Raw genomic sequence first — 18539 nt, 5'->3', positions numbered from 1 at the left:
TTTAATTTTAGTAAGGATATAACTAATTTAAAACTCTGCAAATGTAATGGTACAGGGTAATGTATAACTTGAAACTTTTAGTGTAAGATGTAATATTAACTTGATAGTGTATTACATATCATTGTATTTTGAAATGTAATAACTTAGTGTAGAGTTGTTAATTAATCAAATAAATTGATTAATTTTATTAATTTTCATAGTTAATCAAGTACATTGTATTTAAATGAAAATCATGCCCCAGAATCGAGCAGCAAAGCAGTGGGAGTGCTTCTATTGGTTGGGATGTGATTCGCCTATGAATCATGGTCTAAAAATGTGCAACTTGTGCAAATATTTCTGAAAATGGACAGAACACAGCCAACTCAGTGTTCTGATGAGCATTTATGAGACCTTGAAGAGTAGGGCAGATGCTCTTGAAGGAATTAAAATGCAGAAGGCCGATCAAGCTCACAGCTGCCCAACTAAATGCTCTCACACTTGTGCATCAAGCTACACAGCAGCAATCACCAAGGCAGAATGGGCTGGCCCCATGGGAGGTAGTTATTATATATGACTCTATTTTCAGGGAAAAGAGATAAATATTATACAGGTGGAAAAGGACAAGTTATGTATGCCACAGGGAAAAAAGTATATGATATTATAGAGCAGATATCATATTTTAAGGGCTCAAAATGTGATAATCTTGTATAAGTTGGCACTTATGATATTAAGAGAAAATGTGAGGACATACTTAACAAGTACAGGGCAATGTCAGGAAAAAAGTCAAGAGCTGGATCGAATTGGAAAATATCTGCAATTTTACCCAGACACAATATGAGGAGTACATGTTGAGAGCCTCATCATTTAGTTCGGCCTTGTAGAAAAAGTGCAAGGTTCGTGAGATAGAATTTTTCTCAGCATTGATCTGTGCTTGTTAACAGGACAGACTGTCTTTGCAGGGATGGGATACCCTTAAATAGAATGTGTGCAAGAATATTTGCTGATGTTATCGAGGCGTAAGCAATACTGAATTTGATAGGTGGGTTGGAAAACTGCTACCTTGGGGGATAAACAGATTAATTAGAATCACAATCAGAGGTGAAAGTGCTTCTTGCACTGCTTCTGTTGGAAAATGCAGCAGCCTGGAATGCCACGTGTCAGCGATTTCAAGACCTGCTATGGGTCATCATGGAACAAGTAAATACATAAGTGTTGGGGTAACTGAGAGTAAGAACATGTGCATGTATTTACAATGCTCCTAGCATGTACACTAATGCTAGGAGCATTGTAAATAAATTGGATAAATTTCAAGTACTGATTAAGTCATCAAATGCAGACACTGTAGGGGTAGTGCAGACATCACCCAGGCAAAAGCAATACTGAATTTGATTTTTGGGGAGCACAGTGTATACAGGAAGGATAGATAGGATAAGAAGGTTGGGAGTTATGCTCTTAGTTAAGAAGTATATTAAATTGGTGACTGGAGCAATGTTGAGACTGCTTGTTGTAACATAAGTACTGGAAAAACAAAAATGAGAGTAGGGGTGTGATGTAGACTTAATGACTGTTATAAATATACCAAGGAGCTATACAGAGATATAGAGTGGGGCAGTAAATCAAAATGCTTTTTAATGGGGGATTTTAACTTTGCAGATGTTGACTGGAATTTGTGGGTTGGTCACTCACCCTAGCAAGATTTTTGTAGATTTATTGGAAGATTGTTTTCTGCAGCAGCAAGTTAGAGATATAACAATTAAATACATTAGAAACAATACTCTTGATCTAGTTATCGGCAGCGATTCTTCAAGCATTAAAAATTTGCAGCCATATGACCCACTGGGTGGCAGTGATTACAGTGGGCTAATGTGGAATTTAATTTTTTTTTTTTTTTTATGTAAACCCCAAACACGAGAGGTATTAGAACCTATAGTACTTAGTACCGTGCTTGGGTTGGAGGTTGAGAAGACGAAAGAAGATATTTGTTGACATTGGACTTGAACTTCTGTAGATTGTAATTTTCAGGAAATACGTATGAAGGAAGGTTGTTCCAGAAAACGGCAGTTGAATGAATAAATCAGGAAGATGAAAAGTTGGTTCTGTGGGTTTGAAGTTGGACAGTAAATGGATGTTGGCTGGTGGCAGCACGTGTTTGGACTGTTTTGAAAGAGGGAGCGGGAATTATAGAAGCCAGTTCAGAAGAACACTGCCCATGGAAGTATCTGTAGAAGAGGCATGCAGCAGAAACAATACGTCTATGAGAAAGCGAGTGGAGAGACTCTGTTAGAGATGAATCATTAATTAACCTAACTGCCCTCTTCTGAATGGAATCAAGAAGCCTGAGAGAGGTTTTGGGGCACCACCCCAGATGTCGGAACAATATTCCATAACAGGTTGGATTTGCGATTTATACAGAGTGAGCAGCTATTTGGAAGAAAAGTAACGCCGAGAGCGAAAGAGAAAACCAAGTTTTTTAGATGCAGAGGAAGTAATATTTGTAATGTGCTTGTGCCAAGGGAGATTAGAAGTCAGGGTAATCCCTAAAAGGGATATATCATTTTGCCTAGAAATCGGAGTGTCACTAAAGATAAGCATAGGAGCAGAAGAATCCTTTTTGTGAGATATAAGACAAGACTGAGTTTTAGAAGGGTTTAAATCAACTAAGTTGTCTTTGCTCCACTGGAGAATTACCTGAAGATCGGCATTTAAGGAATTGGTAGCAGATTTTCGAGAAGTTGAAGCTGATTGAGCAGGAAAAGGTTTCTCAAAATGGAAAGTTGAATGCAATGTGCTATCATTGGCAAAACCATGGATAGGATTTCCAGTCAATGGAAGGTTATTAATATACAAGAGGAAAAGAGTGGGAGAAAGAATTGAACCTTGGGGGACACCGGCATTAGTGGAGAAGGTAGAAGACAGAGAGCCATCTACCATCACCCTCAGTGAGCAATCCGAGAGAAAACTGGATAACCAATTACAAAAAACAGTTGGCAAACCATAAGATGGAAGCTTGTTTAAAAGACCTGTATGCCAAACACGATTGAAAGCCTTTCAGATGTCAAGAGCAACTACTTGTGTTTCACCGAACCTTTCCATTGAATTAGTCCATAAATAGGTAACATAAGCCAGAATATCACCAGTGGATCAACACTGACGGAATCCATACTGGTGATCACTGATCAGGCAGAAGGTTTCTAGGTAGTTTAAAAGTTGGCAGTTAATTGATTTCTCCATTACTTTAGAAAGAGTAGAAGTAATTGCAATGGGACGATAATTGGATGGGAGGGATTTTTCACCCTTTTTAGGAACTGGCTAGATATGAGGAAATTTCCAAGCAGAAGGAAAAACACCTTTGGAATAAGAAAGTGAAAAAAGGTGGCAAAGAACAGGAGTAAGTTCAGAAGCATAGGTTTTCAGAACAAGTGGAGAAATACCCTCAGGACCTGGAGCTTTCTTAGCATCAAGATTCATCAAAATCCTTCTGACATCCTTTTTGATGGAAGACCACAGGAGGCATTGAATGGAGTGTGTTGGGAATGGTGGGAGGTGTTTTAGCAAGATCATTAATACATGAGTTAGAAGAAAAATGGGATGCTAGCAGGTCAGCTTTACCCTTGGCTGGAGTGACAACAGAACCGTCTGGTTTGGACAGAAGTGGAAGCAGAGATGGGCAAAAGTTGCGGCCAATAGCTTTGACAAGAGACCAGAATTCTTGGCTACTATTAGGGCAAGAAGCAAGTTTTCTACTCTTATCCTGTTCAAAATCTAGTTTGGACTGATTAATAACTGCTTTACAATTGTTGCGAGCTTTGGTGTAGGCAGAAAATGAAACTGAAGAATTAGAAACAAGCCAATTAAGACATGTAACATTCTTCTCTTGAACAGCCTTAGCACATTTATTGGAAAACCAAGGTTTAGATAAAGGATGAGATTTTAAAGTGGAGTGTGAGATAAAGGATTCCATTCCTGCAAGAATAATTTCACTGACACAATCTGAGCAGACATTGACATCAGAAGTTTTGAAACAGTAATCCAACCAAAGAAAAAAAGAAAAGAAGTCTCGCAGGTCATCCCATTTTGCATTCTTGTAATGCCAAACAACACGAGGTTGGGAATAGCTATGGGATAAAGACTCCATTGGAGAAGAGACAATCACCAAGTTGTGATCTGAAGTGCCTAAAGGATCTCTCACTTCGATTGTGTACTTAGAAGGGTTGTTTATGAGAAAAAGATCAAGCGTGTTGGCTGTATGGTTAGGATTGTCTGGTATTCTTGTAGGTAAATGAACAATCTGTGCAAAGTCATTAGTAATTGCAAAAGCTTCAGCATCTCGATCAGCTGGGTCGGTGTGACTATCAAATGGAAGCCACATGGAGTTGTGAACATTTAAATCACCAAGGAAAAGTACCTCACTGTTAGGAAAGTTGGACTGGAGAAAATCAAGTTGCAAAGAGAGGAAGTCAAAGAGCTCCAAGTGATTAGTGTAGTTGGGAGAACGATATAGACAACAGATGAATTTGACACAGTGGGATAGAAAGAATTTAAGCCAGAGAAGATCAAAGAAAAGAGATTCTAAATTGCCAAGTCTCTGACAGGGAATATCAGAACAGACATATGCACAAGTACCACCTCTGAGGTGAAAGGAATCATACAGCAAATAATTTGGGCATCTGAGATGAGCAGTAGTTGAATCAACCGATAACTGAGATTCTGTCAGAAAAAATACATGGGGTTCGGCAGACTGCAAGTGGAAATGGACATCGTTGAGATTAAAATTGAGACCACGTATATTTGTGAAATGAATTAGGAAACTACTGTTAAAGGTAAAGGGAAGAGCTTTTGCTTTTCTAAGGGTGACTACAGTAATCTCAGACAGTTTTTAAATTCTGTACAGTGGACCAACTGATGATGTTACCAACAGCAAATTCTAAATGAGAATCATTCAGTGAAGTAAACATTAAAGCTACTAGGCTTTTCATATCAACTAAGAAATACTGCTCAAGGCCTGGTCCTAAATGGATGTCAGATGAAATTATGAGACGTGGCAGAGAAAGAAAATGCATAAGATGCATGCAAATTATCAGGTAATATAGAAGCTTAAGGTTTATATGAATTAGTCTGTAACCAAATCAAAAAAGAGGCTGGGCAAGCTAAGGCAGGCAGGTCTTTGGCAAAAAATATAAAGAACAGAAGCAAAGACTATGCTTATAGTAAGATTAGAAGGAAGTTGTAGAATCACATTAGGCCACTTGATATCAATGGGTTAAGTGTTGAAGACCCTGTTCAGGTTAAACACAAAGTGAACAGGTATTTTGCATCTACATTCACTTGAGGAATTCTCTGAGGAAGGATATGCCTGACATTTATCAAACTCTAATGGGGAGCTAAATGATTTTGTGATAACTGAAAGGAAATTGGAGGAGAAATTGTTGAAGCAAAATGCAAAAAAGGCACCCGGGGTAGATGAAATCTACAAAATTATATTAAAGTGGGCAGCAAAGGAGATAAGGAAACCCTCAGCCATTGTTATGAAGTTTGCCTTCAGCCAGCAGTTGGTTACGCAAGTAAACACATGGGTTGTGTTAGGGTAGCTAAGAATAGAAACAGGTGCAGGTATACTTGCAGGTATACCAACTAAGAAATATTGTACACCAATGCTAGGAGTTTAGTAAATAAATTTGATGAATTTGAGGTATTGCTCAAAACATCGAAGGCAGATATTGTTGGGATATCAGAGACGTGGTGTCACACAGATATAAGGGATGCAGAACTGCAATTTGGGGAGTACAACGTCTACAGAAAGGATAGACAGGATAGGAAGGGGGGAGGGGTTATGCTATTAGTTAAGAAACACATAAAAACCAAGGAAGTGAAGCCAGTCGACATCGCTGGACAGTGCAGTGTGGAGTCAGTTTGGTGTGACATAAACATTGGGAGATCAAAATTGAGAGTAGGAGTGTGCTATAGGCCTAATGACTCTGATGAGTATAATAAGGAACTGTACAGGGAAATAGAGTGGGCCAGTAAATCAGAGAGTCTTATAATGGGAGATTTTAATTTCCCAGATATTGACTGGAATTTGGGGGCTGGTTACTCACATACTAGCAGGGCTTTTGTGGATTTATTGGATGATTGTTTTCTACATCAGCATGTTCGGGAGGCAACTAGAGGGAGTAATACTCTTGATTTGATTATCAGCAGTGATTCTTCATGCATTAAGAATCTGCAGATAAATGAACCACTAGGTGGCAGTGATCACAGTGTGCTGAAGTGGGATTTACTCAAAGAGGTAACTACCATTAGGGGTAAAGGGAAGGGTTATTGCTTCCGTAAAGGCGACTACAATGGACTGAGACAGTATTTAAATTCTATACAGTGGGACCAACTGATGACGTTACCAACAGCAAATTCAAAATGGGAAGCATTCAAAGAACTTATCTTGGAAGCTACTAGGCTTTACATACCAACTAAGAAATATTGTTCAAGGTTTAGGCCAAAATGGATGTCAGATGAACTAATGAGGCATATGGCAGAGAAGAAAAATGCATGGGATACATACAAATTAACACATGACACAGAAGCCTATGATAGATACAAGTTGATATGCAACCAAGTTACAAAGGAGGTTAGGCAGGCGAAGGCAGATTACGAGAAATCCTTGGCAAGGGATGCAAAGAAAAACAGCAAAGAGTTCTTTACTTATGTAAACTCTAGAAGGAAGGGGATGAATCAGATTGGTCCACTTGATATTGATGGGTCAAGTGTTGATGATCCTGCTCAGGTAGCTAACAAACTAAATGAATATTTTGCATCGACATTCACACATGAGGAGTTATTCAGCGAGGGGAATGCCAGAGGTGTATTCAACTCTAGCAGTAAGCTACAGAATCTTGAAATAACTGGGAGTAAAGTGGAGGAGAAACTGTTGAAGATAAACACAAGAAAGGCACCCGGGGTGGATGGGATCTATCCAGTTATATTAAAGGAGGCAGCAAAGGAAGTAAGCAAACCCTTAGCCATAATTATGAGAGCTTCCTTGGACTCAGGGGAGGTACCCATAGACTGGAAATGTGCAAATGTGACCCCAATTCACAAAGGAGGATCAAAGGCTGACACAAGTAATTATAGACCTGTGAGCTTAACTTCTGTTCCAGGAAAATTAATGGAGGCACTGGTTAAAGAAGCACTGCAGGATCATTTAGACAAGACTTCAGTTATAGCTCAGACACAGCATGGTTTTGTTAAGGGGAAGTCTTGCCTGACCAACTTGATTGGATACTATGATGCAGTCACAAAAGAACTGGATGCAGGGAATAACTTTGATATTATATACTTGGATCTTAGAAAGGCTTTTGATACTGTTGCACATGGAAGACTGCTACACAAATTGGAGCAGTGTGACATTGGAGGCAAATTGCTGCTATGGATAAAGGGGTGGTTGAGGGGGAGAAGACAGAGAGTGGTAATCAATGGACACTGCTCATCGTGGACTGATGTTATTAGTGGAGTCCCTCAGGGCTCAGTGTTGGGTCCATTATTGTTTTCTGTATTTATAAATGATATTGATGATGGTATATCGGGCTTAATGTCCAAGTTTGCAGACGATACAAAGGTTGGCAGGGTTGTCAAGGACACTACTGACACTATGCTGCTGCAACAGGATCTGGAAAGGTTGAGCAGATGGGCTGAGAGGTGGCAAATGAAGTTTAACATTGACAAATGTAAAGTACTACACATGGGAAACAGCAACCCCAGAGCAACGTATCAACTCTGTGGTACTACACTGACAGTGGTAGAGAATGAAAGGGACTTGGGGGTGGTTGTGCAGGCAGATATGAAGTTCTCTGAGCAGTGCAGACGGGCTGCAAGAGTAGCTCATGGAGTATTGTCAATGATATACAGGAATTTTTCCAGCAGGGATAAGGAGGTGATTATTCCATTGTATAAGGCGATGGTCAGGCCACACCTAGAGTACTGTATACAGGTCTGGAGGCCTCATTTCAAGAAGGATGTAGAGCTGCTGGAACGAGTACAGAGAAGGGCAACAAGATTAGTGAATGGAACAAAGGGGTGCTCTTACGAAGAAAGGCTTAAGTTTTACAAATTACAGTGTCTGGACACTAGGCACCAGCGAGGTGATCTGATAAAGGTGTATAAAGCCTTGAATGGTTTAAGCATGCTCAATGCTGATGGGATTTTTCCTCTAGCTCAGAAAAATCACCTGAGAGGGCATAAATTCAAATTGAGGAAAGACAGATGTAGGATAGACGTGCGGAAATTTGCCTTTAGCCAGCGGGTGGTTGGTGGAACAGACTTCCATCCCTTGTGGTGGAGGTTGACAGCCTAAATAAGTTTAAGGCTCAGCTGGACAGGTATTTTGAACGAACAGAGGGGTGAAGTGGAAGTGGGTTTTTTTTTTTTTTTTGGCTGATGCTGGATAAGCTTGCTTTCTTGCATCAAATGCCTCTACTAATGCTAATGCTAATTCTAATGGTTGTGAAAGTGGATAGTTTGAATACATCAAGGAAGAACTAGAGAAATTATTGGAAGTGATGGACTGGTGAAATGAGCGGGTTTTATGTTATTTGTTTATGTTTTTTTTTTTAGCTGATGCTTTATAAGCCTGCTTCTTTGCATCATATGCACTATTACTTAACAACCCCAGGGGCTCACATCTGGTGAGTATGGGCTTTGCACACCCAGGGTCCTGAGCTGGATATCATCATTCTTCTCTTTCTTCGTGATTCCCTTTTACCCCTCCTACCTCTCTCTCTCTCTCTCTCTCTCAGGGTAACTCAGAAATTTTTTTTTTGTCTGGTGCAGCATAAACCTCAGGCTTCCTTGCACCATATGGCTAATAATAATAATAATAATGTTAAGCTTAATGTCTAAGTTAGCAGATGTACAAAGGTTGGCATGGTGGTTAATGACATTAATCAGGCTGGGCTACTGTAACAAGATATAGGAGAATTAGGGCTGAGAAATGGCAAGTTTAACATCAACAAATATATGGTACTGCAAATGGATAGCAGTAATCTAAGGTTAACACCAACTGTGTCGTATTAAACTCACTGAAATGTAAAATGAAAACGACCTGGAGTAATTGTGCAATCAGATAAGAAATTCTCTGAGCTGCCAGGACAGCTCATGTGGTTTTTTCAATGATATACAGAAACATTGCTAGTAGGGAGATAAGGAGGTGATTATTCCCTTGTACAAAGCCATTGTTAGGCCGCACATTGATGTATACACGTCTGTATGCCTCACTTTACGAAGAATGTAGAACTGCTGGAATCAGTACAGAGAAGGGCAACAAGGTTGGTGAAGGGAATAAAAAGTTGCTCATACGAAGAAAAGCTTCAGTTCTGCAAATTGAAGCATCTGGAGGCCAGGCATTTGCGGGGAGATTTGATTGAGGTGTTTTAGGCTTTGAACAACTTGAGTAAGCTAAATGTTGATGGAATTCTTCCTCTTTCTGGAATACACACACTAGGGGGCATAAATTTAAGTTGATTACGAATGGTTTTGGGATAGATGTGTATAAGTTTGACTTCAGTCAGCGGGCAGTGGATTGTTGGAAGAAACTTCCCATCTGTTGATGTAGAAGTCAGTCAGTGGTTTGTATAAATTCAAGGAAGATTAGATAAATTCTTAGAGCGTATGGATAAGTGAATTATGTTGTTTTTTTTTTGTTTTTTTTTTGTTTTTTATAATGCTCTAGAAGCCTGCTTTCTTGCATCATTTGCCACTACTATTAATACTAACTTATTACATTACTTGGAATAAAATGAAATAAAATAATGAGTTAAGTATAAGTTACTAAAAATAACTACTAACTTAACTGTCAACTTAGTAACCCATCACTTCTCCAATGCTGGTGGAGAAGCACAGTATATTATACAGTTCACCAATAACTTATTCTTGCCAAATGTGGTAAAAATTATGCAAGAGATAATTATGAAATAAGACTGGTCTGTGCAGATTCTGATGTTTCAAAAATTTATCACTTTTCTTGTTACTAATTCTAAAAATCCAAATTGTTTTTGCCTATCATATAGAGGAGCTTTTTTTACAAAGTAAGATACATATTTCATGCATATTTATTCATGCATGCATAATATATACAATTATATTATATGTGCCCAGGCAGGTTTATACATTTTAAGACCTGCAAGTCAGGTAGCTATGCAAACCTGTCAGCAGTTCATACTCTGGGTCTTTGACAATAGCAACTTTTGGTTGTATTAACACTCCAAATATATTTTATTACTCTTTAAGTAACTGTGTTATCACAAAATGAAGGCAGAATATAACATCATCCTTGAAATATGTATATGCCCCTCCTATTAAGTATTCCATACATGTATGGAGGACTTGCAATTTTGGAAATGTCTATATTATAAGCATCTCAGTCAATAAATGCCGTTGGCTTAATACTTATGGTATTAACTGTCAGTAGTGGGGAGAGTTACAGAATAAAATAAGTTCCTTGCGTGCATCTGAATTGTGAAGATATCAACTTGTTCAGGAGAATCATTGCATTACTGTACTCCACATTTTCACTGCCAACTGAAATGTGGCTCTTACAGGAATGCAACGCAATCCACATTTTTGGTGACCAACTGCTTCCTTAAAGCTCTCTTCACTTCGAGGGTATCTGGTGTTTATATTATTTCATGCAATCTTCAGATCCTCTATGGATTGTTAAGTGGCAGCATTGTTTTCGCATTTAGCATTAGCATTAGTAAATGAAAATGATGCAAGAAATCAATCAATCAGAAAATATAAGATGAGTTGATAAAGTGAGAAATTAGGACATTTTGGAAAGGCATGGGTGAAAAGAGATGTCGGACTAAAATAATCATAAAGTGGAAGAAAAATTCAATTGGACATGTGTTGCAATGTGGGATTGATGAAGAATATGATGGAGAAGATCTGAAGAGGAAAAAAGCCCAGAGGGGAGTTTGAGGAAAACTGTCATGGAAAATTTAGAGGGAATGGGGGATATAGGGAGATGAAGAGGGATATTTTGGTATAATGGAAAGTATGATACTTTAATGGAAAGATTGAAGAAAAGGATCAGGGGAAACTCCTCCAGAAATTATTTTATGGAGATATGGAGAAGTGGTTTTTGAGTACTGTTATTATTAGTAGTAGTAGTAGTAGTGGTGGTGGTGGTGGAAAATGATGCCTTATCTTATCCAGCATGAGCTTGGCAAACCCAGGGTCCTGAGCTAGATATCATCATTTTTCTCTTTCTTGGTGATTCCCCTCTACTTCTCTCTCTCTCTCTCTCTCTCTCTCTCTCTCTCTCTCTCTCTCTCTCTCTCTCTCTCTCTCTCAGATAACGCTGGATTTTATTTATTTATTTTTTTTTTTGACTGATGCAGCATAAGCCTCAGACTTCCTTGCACCATATGGCTGATGATTATGATGATAACAGTTTATCTTTGAATTTATTAAAACTACCCACTTCTACAAAACCATATGGAAGTTTTTCCAGTAATCAACCACTCTGTGTCTGAAGGAAAATTTACATCCATCCAACGTGCAACCATCATTCCTCGTTTTGAATTTGTGCCCCCTCCCCCCTCACGTGTGTAGTTTGAGCAAGAGCAGGGATTCCATCAGCATTGAGCTTATTCCATCCATTCATGACCTTAAATGCTTTCTAAAAGGAGGCTTCCAGGTCCGTATTCAATACTCAGGATGTGGCCTGACCTTTATTTATTTTTTATTTACTTTGAAGTCCTGGCAACCCGTGCTATCTATTTACAATGCTGTACCACTGGACAACGTTGAAGTACAGTTATCTCAGATTCCCTCGTAGCGAGTCGATTTGTTCTCAACATACTGTTCATATTACAGTGCAAATGTGAAGTAATGTGAAATATTTGCCGCCCTTTCTAGAACAGGACATGATCTAGAGAAGGAGGATGTCTTTGTGTGTGCTAGGTGCAAAGACTATGAAGAAATTAGGTGCCAACTCAGTTCAGAGGGGGTCCCCATGGACTGGAAATGTACAAATGTATCCCCAATTCACAAAGGGGGTTCAAAAGGTGACATAAGTAATTACAGATCTGTTAGTTTAACTTGTGTTCCAGGGAAAATAATGGAATCACTGGTTAAAGAAGCATTCAGGATCATCTAGACAAGACTGTAGTAATAGTTAAGACACAGCATGGGTTTGTTAAAAGGGAGGTCTTGTCTGACCAACTTGATTGGATACTACGATGTGGTCACAAAACAACTGGATGCAAAAAATAATTTTGATATCATATATTTGGATTTCAGGAAAGCTTTTGAGACTGCTGTACAAATTGGAGCAATGTGGCATTAAGGGCATACCACTCCATTGAGGGCAAGTTGCTGAAATGGATAAAGGGATGGTTTAGTTAGAGACAACAGAGAGTAGTAATAAAGGAACACTACTCTACGTGGACTAATGTTATTAGTGTAGTCCCCTAGTTTTCGGTGCTGGGCCCATTGTTGTTTTGTGTACTTATCAAAAATATTGATGAAGGTATATCAGGCTTAATGTCGAAGTTTGCAGATTATACAAAGGTTGCCAGGGTTGTTAACGACAATGAAGACAGTATGCTACTGCAACAGGATCTAGAAAAGTTAAGCAGATGGACTGAGAAGTGGCAAGTTTAACATCGACAAATTCAAAGTACTACATATGGGTAGCAGTAACCGAAGAGAAATATACCAACTGTGTGGTACTACACTCAGATAGGTGGAGAATGAAAAAGAACTGGAGGTAATTGTGCAGTCAGATATGAAGTTTTCTGAGCAGCGCAGATGGGCTGCCAGAGCAGGTCATGGAGTTTTGTCAATAATATATAGGAATTTTGCTAGCAGAGACAAGAAGGTGATTATCCCTTTGTATAAGGCAATGGTCAGGCCACAATTTGAGTACTGTGTAAGTTCTGGAGGCCTCATCTTAGGAAGGATGTAGAGTTGCCTGAGTGTGTACAGAGAAGGGCAACAAGATTGGTGAGAGGAATGACGTAGTCCTCTTACGAAGAAAGGCTTAGGTTCTGCAAATTGCAGCATCTGGAGACTACGTACCTGCAAGGTGATCTGATTGAGGTGTATAAGGCCTTGAATGGTTTGAGCAGGCTTAATGCTGATGGAATACTTCCACTTGCTCAGATTAAGGACCTGAGCAGGCATAGATTCAAATTGAGGAAAGACAATTGCAGAATAGATGTGTGGAAGTTGCATTTAGCCAGCGGGTGGTTGATTGCTGGAATAGACTTCCATTTGTTGTTGTGGAAGCTGATAGCTTAAATAAATTTAAGGCTTAACTAGACAAACATTTGGAGTGACTAGACGGGTGAAATAGGAAAGGGTTTTGTTTTTTTTTTTGCTGACGCTGTATAAGCTTGATTTCTTGCATTATATGCCTCAACCAATGCTAATGCTAAAAAAAAAGAATGCCTCTTAATTCAGATATTATTCAGGCCAAAGCTCTGCAAATTTTTAATCGCTTACAAGAAGAAGAAGCAGCCAGTCCATCCAATGCAGATGTCTTTCAGGCCAGTAAGGGATGGTTTAAAAAGCATCAAAGTCTTCACTATCTAAAACTAATGGGCGAAGCAGCCAGTGCATATACGGCAGCTGCTTCTTTGTATCCAAAAACTCTAAAAGGATGTTATTGTGATGAGGACTATCTAGAGCAAGTCAAGTGTTTAATGCTGATGAGACCGGCTTATTTTGAAAGCATATGCCATGCACTCATTTCAAAGAAGAGAAAAACCACCCCAGGTTTCAAAGCTGCAAAAGATAGCTTAACACTTTTGTTATGTAGCAATGCAGAGGGAAACTTTGAGTGTAAACTGCTTCTAATTTATATATCAGAAAAGCCTCATGCTTTTAAAGGAATATCAAAAAAGCGCCTTACCATTCCATTGGAAATTGAGCAAAAAAAAAAAAGCCTGGATGACAGCTAAAATCTTTGAGGATTGGTTTTTAAATTGTTTTTCCGTTTGAACAAAAAGATATTGCCCAAAGAAGAATATAGCTTTTAAAATCTTGCTCATTCTTGATGGTGCATCCAGCCATCCTTCATCTGATCTGCACCCAAATGTGAAAGTTGCCTTTCTTTCAGCAAATACAATTTTGTAAATTCAGCCGATGGACCAAGGTGTTATAGTCTCCTTTAAACTTTATTTCCTAAGATCTTTTTTACAATTGGTGGAATTTACTGATGGAAGATGATAACTGATGAAGACTCAGATGATAACTTCAACTCGAGATTATTGGGGGCGCCTCCGTACCCAGGTGGGCAGGAGCAGCAGTGCATAGCACACACTTCTTGATTAGACCAGGGTTTCAGCCCATGACCACCAAATATGGAGGATGCGGAAAGGTCAGAGAATGACCACCGCATATTCCCAGAGCAATATGGCCTTAGTTGCTAATGCTCCTTAAAACCAAATAACAAACAGACATTGAGATTATTGGCAGAATTATAAAATTCTCGATGTTGTAAAAATATTGAGTTCATGTGGGGTGAAGTTAAATACTCAGCAGTGAATGTAGTGCGGAAAAAAGCTGTGACCAGAAAGCTGCATTAAAGAAGCCACGGTTGGTTGAAATGCCGGAGGTAGTTGAGATTGTGACAATTTGCAAAATAACTAGCGGAGAGGGATTTGAAGAACTGGAATCAGCAGATATCACAGAAGTCCTTGAATCTTATAGAGAACAATTATCAGTGGACGATACTTTAACACAATGCAAAGATAACAAAAATTATGAAAATTATAAAAACAAAGAAGATGCACACAAAAATTTGACCGTGAAAAGACCAGCTTAGTTTTTAAGACTTACAAATCATCTTAGCCAAGAAGTTCTGGATATGGATCCTAATTTGGAGAAGAGTTTTAAATTTTTGTAGAACTTTATCATTAGCTTTAGTTCCTTATGAAGAAATTTATAGAGAAAAACAGTGTTCTGCTAAGCGCACTGTTTTTCTTTTAACAATTTTTTTCCAAAAAAGTGCCGAATACTGTGGCAAGTTTATCACAGCAAAACAGCAACGAAGCAATGAATTTAGATTAAAAATCTAGAAGTACGTTTTAAGCAAGATTAATTTTATGTACTTTTTTTTTGTAATTTTTTCTTTTTTCTTACTGAATAAAGACTTATTTTTTGTAATTTTTTCTTACTGAATAAAGACTTTTTTTTTTTTTTTTTTTTTCAGTTTAATTTTTCTTGCACTTTTTTTTTTTTTTTTTTTTTTTTTTTGTACAAGAATAGAACTTCTTGAGCTTCAACCACCTTTCAAAAAGAAAAACTTGAACTTTTCTTTTTAAAAATTACTTTTAATACTTCTAAAAATAATTTTATGTCATATAAACTATGTTTCACATTGCACAGATTTGGACTGTGCAGTGGTTTCCTGGAACGTAACCCCTTTACAAATTGAGGGATGACTGTATATGATTTAAAAATTATTTTTAGCATTCAGTTCCTTTGTTACTGTTCATAGTATCTGATCAAATTGGTCAGACAAGATTGCCCCTTAACAAATCCATGCTGTGAATGTATTATACCTGTGTTCCTTTCTAGATGGTCCTGTATTACTTTTTTAACCAGATAATTGTGTACTTGAGAGTTATGTGCTTAAATTGCCCATGATAAAATCCTGATATTGATAATAATGTCAACAGATGCAGATCATGTTGAGAAAAAAAATTCTACCTCCACTGAGCCTTGTATAGCCATTCCAGATTGGATTTGATTGACAAGACTCAGATGATAAATTCTTTGTTATGTATCATGCATGATTAAAATTTAAGACAACTTCACATTGAGCTCTAACTCAAGAATGGTTGAAAGGCTGTGGCATTCAACTCTTCTTGAGCTTCAGCCACCTTTCAAAAGAAAAACTTTTCTTTTTATAAATTACTTTTAATACTTCTAAAAATAATTTCCTTCAATCCCAATGCAGTTTAGTAAAATTGAGTGGATTTGTAATCCTACACATTTTTATACTCCACATACATAATTTTTACCACCACTATTTATTTTATAATTAATTTAAATCACATAATCTCTAAAGAAAAACACTATCTTTTAAAGATGAGTAATTAAAAATTTAATTATAATATTATTTTTTAACTTTGTTAGTAATTCAAATTATTAAATAAATGATACTTTATAAAAAAAAAACATGGTAATTTAAATGAAAAAATGATTTTCCTTGCCTTCTTGCATTTTACTATTCAGTCCAGTTATGCATATTTTGTTTGGGAAAACTCTTTGATTCTTGAGTAATTATTATAATTTAATTTTTTTTTCAGACAGGGAAATTTTTTGGCGAGATAGATTTTGATCTATTTAACTCCTTGATAGATTCAGGAATATATAAAAGGTATGGCAGTCTTCACTTTAGATGTTATTTTTACCTACCAATTTATATCTCTTACAAATGAACTATTATATGGAATGGCTCAAATGTCATCTAACTCACAACAAACTCAAAAAAGAAAAAAAAAGTGGCGCATGTGCAGAGCTTGTACATAGATGGTTTTATGTGAAACATCCTTAGCATTTCTTTTAGGTATTTTGATTTGTATCTATTGATTACAAAATAAAAGAGCTTTTGTATTGTAAATATTTTATTGATCATTCACAAATTTCCATAATTTCAGCTGGAAGACAAGATGCAATGGATTTATGATAACTAAAGTAAGAGACGTATACTTGTGATTGCAGCATATCTAAATGTCTCTGGAAAACAGCATCGATTGAGGTACCTGATCTTGTAGTTGAAATGACGTATGCAGCTGTTGGGGGTGCCTACTAATGGAATGTAACGAAAATGTGAGACAATAAAAGAAACTGTTGAAAAATATTTGTATTGTTGCAATCATACTATTCAAAAATTCTAAAAAGTTAGAACTCAAGATATCATGCCAATTACAAAAAATTCATCACTCACTCTAATCACACTATTACGAGTGCTTGGCGCCTCCGTAGCCAGGTGGGAAGGAGCAGCAGTGCTTAGCACACGCTTCTTGATTAGACCGGGGTTCGAGCCCGTCACCACCAAATACGAAGGACGCGGAAAGGTCAGGGAATGACCACCGCATATCCCGGAGCATTATGGCCTTAGTTGCTAATGCTCCTAAAAACCAAATAACAACAACAACGAGTGCTCAACACAGACTAGTGGTGGGAGCATGGGAAGTGCCTCTAGCGGAAGCTGCGGATGACATCACTTCTGTGATTTTTTGTAACTGATCAGATTTACTCAGTAGGCCTCCCAAGGATGTTTCACATCAAAAAGTATTAACTATACACTGTAATTGTTTAGACAAGCGGTTTTCAACTGGGGTGCTGCAACAACATTCTAGGGATGCCACGTAATTTTGGTTTAAGTTACTTCAACTTTTTTTTTTTAAATATATATATTTATTTCATTATAAAAAGGTGTACAGTATCTTTTAATCTTGTGGTGATCTATAATTGATGTTTATCTAGTGCCTCTATATAAAGAATAAAATTATTATATATATATATATATATATATATATAATTTGTATTAAGAATTGTAATTTTGTTTATAGTTATATTATTGTAATAACTATCATGTAACATATTTTTTTAATATTACACACACACACACACACACACACACACACACACACACACACACACACACACACACACACACACACACACAGAATCAGATCTAACAGGCAGAAAATTGAGTAGGAGTGCCACAAAATAAAATAAATTACTTAGGGATGCCGTTATTAAAAAAAGGTTGAAAACCTGCTTTAGATGCTAATGGTACATCATTTTCGATTTAATGTGCAGTTTCTCATTTTATTGTATTTCATCACAAGTGTGGTGGTAATTTAGTTTTGTTGTTAGATCAATTTAAAATTTATTTAATATGGAATTTATTAATTTTATTTAATATGGAATTTATTAATTTATTTAATATGGAATTAAAATTTATTTAGTATGGCTTTAATTAAACAACAATCTCTTATATCATATCTTATATCTCTTATATCATGTTAGGCAACAATCTCTTATATCATATGATATAAGAGATTGTTATGTCATAGACCAACATTAAAGCGAGTATGGATTCCATATTTTTTTATATATATATTTTTAAATCTAGGTCACATTATCATATTTCAGTCCCAGACATGTTTCATTTCATTTTAAATATTCTTACAAAGAAAAAATATGTCTATGATATAACAAATTGTTATATATCATAGACAGACTTTAAAGTGAATACATATTCCATTTTATATATATTTTTTAAATCTAGATTATATTTCACAGTTTAAGGTTGTCATATTTAACCCCAGGAGCTCACATCTGGTGGGTATGGGCTTGGCATACCCAGGGTCCTGAGCTGGATATCATCTTTCTTGGTGATTCCCTTCTCTCTCTCTCTCTCTCTCTCTCTCTCTCTCTCTCTCTCTCTCTCTCTCTCTCTCTCTCTCTCTCTCTCTCTCAGGGTAACTTGGGAATTTTTTTTGGCTGGTGCAGCATAAGCCTCAGGCTTTCTTGCACCATTAATA

General features: G+C 37.2%; 1 protein-coding gene across 6 annotated transcripts in view; it reads left to right on the top strand.

Moving 5' to 3' along the window:
* The window catches only part of LOC150091205 (voltage-dependent calcium channel subunit alpha-2/delta-3-like), a 1918419-nt gene that overhangs the window by 1712161 nt on the left and 187719 nt on the right, over positions 1-18539 (top strand). For 5 of the 6 annotated variants that reach the window (XM_090374703.1, XM_090374689.1, XM_090374699.1 and 2 more), the window contains one exon: positions 16290-16360. The exons of the other annotated variant lie outside the window; for it this stretch is intronic. In XM_090374703.1, coding sequence (XP_090230829.1) covers positions 16290-16360 — 71 coding nt within the window. The remainder of the gene's footprint in view (positions 1-16289; positions 16361-18539) is intronic. 6 annotated transcript variants of the gene reach the window in all.

This window comes from Mastigoproctus giganteus, chromosome 1 (assembly GCF_048544385.1).
Source record: "Mastigoproctus giganteus isolate SK-2022 chromosome 1, ASM4854438v1, whole genome shotgun sequence".
Lineage (NCBI taxonomy): Eukaryota > Metazoa > Arthropoda > Arachnida > Uropygi > Thelyphonidae > Mastigoproctus > Mastigoproctus giganteus.
The sequence above is the reverse complement of the archived record's forward strand: the minus strand, read 5'-3'. Positions and strand labels throughout refer to the sequence as shown.